Source organism: Neopelma chrysocephalum, unplaced genomic scaffold (genome assembly GCF_003984885.1).
Source record: "Neopelma chrysocephalum unplaced genomic scaffold, ASM398488v2 Primary Assembly neopelma1_96309, whole genome shotgun sequence".
NCBI classification, from domain to species: Eukaryota; Metazoa; Chordata; class Aves; order Passeriformes; family Pipridae; genus Neopelma; species Neopelma chrysocephalum.
The window spans coordinates 15,410-16,451 of NW_020924957.1; the positions used below are offsets into that span (position 1 = coordinate 15,410).

General features: G+C 56.4%; 1 protein-coding gene across 1 annotated transcript; it reads right to left on the reverse strand.

Moving 5' to 3' along the window:
• Window positions 1-2: 2 nt before the first annotated feature.
• LOC113981247 (olfactory receptor 10AG1-like) lies at window positions 3-902 on the reverse strand (the record flags this gene model as incomplete). The annotated part of the gene is made up of 1 exon (XM_027708551.1): window positions 3-902. A coding segment is annotated over exon 1 (900 nt), but the record flags the coding sequence as incomplete, so codon positions are not given.
• Window positions 903-1,042: the final 140 nt, after the last annotated feature.

Here is a 1,042-nt window from a genome sequence, read left to right on the forward strand (position 1 = left end):
ACAATTGTGCAAAACAGGGCAGAGTATTTGTCAGGATCTCCAGAATCTCTCGAGTGTCCCTTTAAGTAGATGACTGTGGCTGAGCCATAGAAGAGTGTCAACACTCCGAGGTGTGAGGAGCAGGTGGAAAAGGCTTTGTGCCTGCCCAGAACTGAGGGGGTTTTCAGAATTGCCCTGATGATTTGAGTGTAAGACAGAACTATTAAGCAGAAGGGAAGGATTATAAAAACCAGGGTGATGGTGTGCAGCCCCACTTGGTTCCAGAATGTGTCTGCACAGGCCAGGTCCAGCAGTGGGGGGACGTCACAAAAGAAGTGAGGAAGGTCATGGGATGCACAGAAGGGCAAAGGGAACAGCTGGTAGGTCTGTCCTACCTGCACTGGTGCCACAGCCCCCCAGGAGCCCAGCAGCAGCCTGGTGCAGAGCCCCCTGCTCATGGCCAGGGGACAGGGCAGGGGGTGGCACACGGCCATGCAGCACTCGTAGGCCATGGCAGCCAGGAGAAGGCTTTGGGTGCTGCCCAGCAGAACCAGGAAATACAGCTGGGCAGCACAGCCAGGGAAGGAGATCCTGCCATCTGCCCTCAGGAGACACAGCAGCATTTTTGGCAGAGTGACGGAGGTGTAGCAGACCTGCAGGAAGGACAAGTTCCTCAGGAAGAAGTCCGTGGGGCTGTGCAGGCTGGAGTCCAGCACAGTGAGGAGGGCAACCAGGCTGTTCCCTGCCAGCACCACCAGGCAGATGAGCAGGAACACCAGGAAGCACAGGCCCTGCAGGTTGGAGTGGTCACAGAATGCCAGAAGAACGAATCCAGATCCAACGGTGTGATTCTCCAAGCCTTTTCTTTGGCACATTTTCCCTCTGCAGAGCAATCCAAACAGCAGCTCTTCGAGGGTGCTCATGGCCTGTCCGCCACCACCTGCACTTCAGGCCTAGAGAAAGACTCCACACACCAGCACACACGGGACTGCAGGAGGAGGGGAGCTGGACCAAGCTCTGCAGGAAGGTTTGGGAATCCAACAAGGGCCGTTTGCTGCAGGGA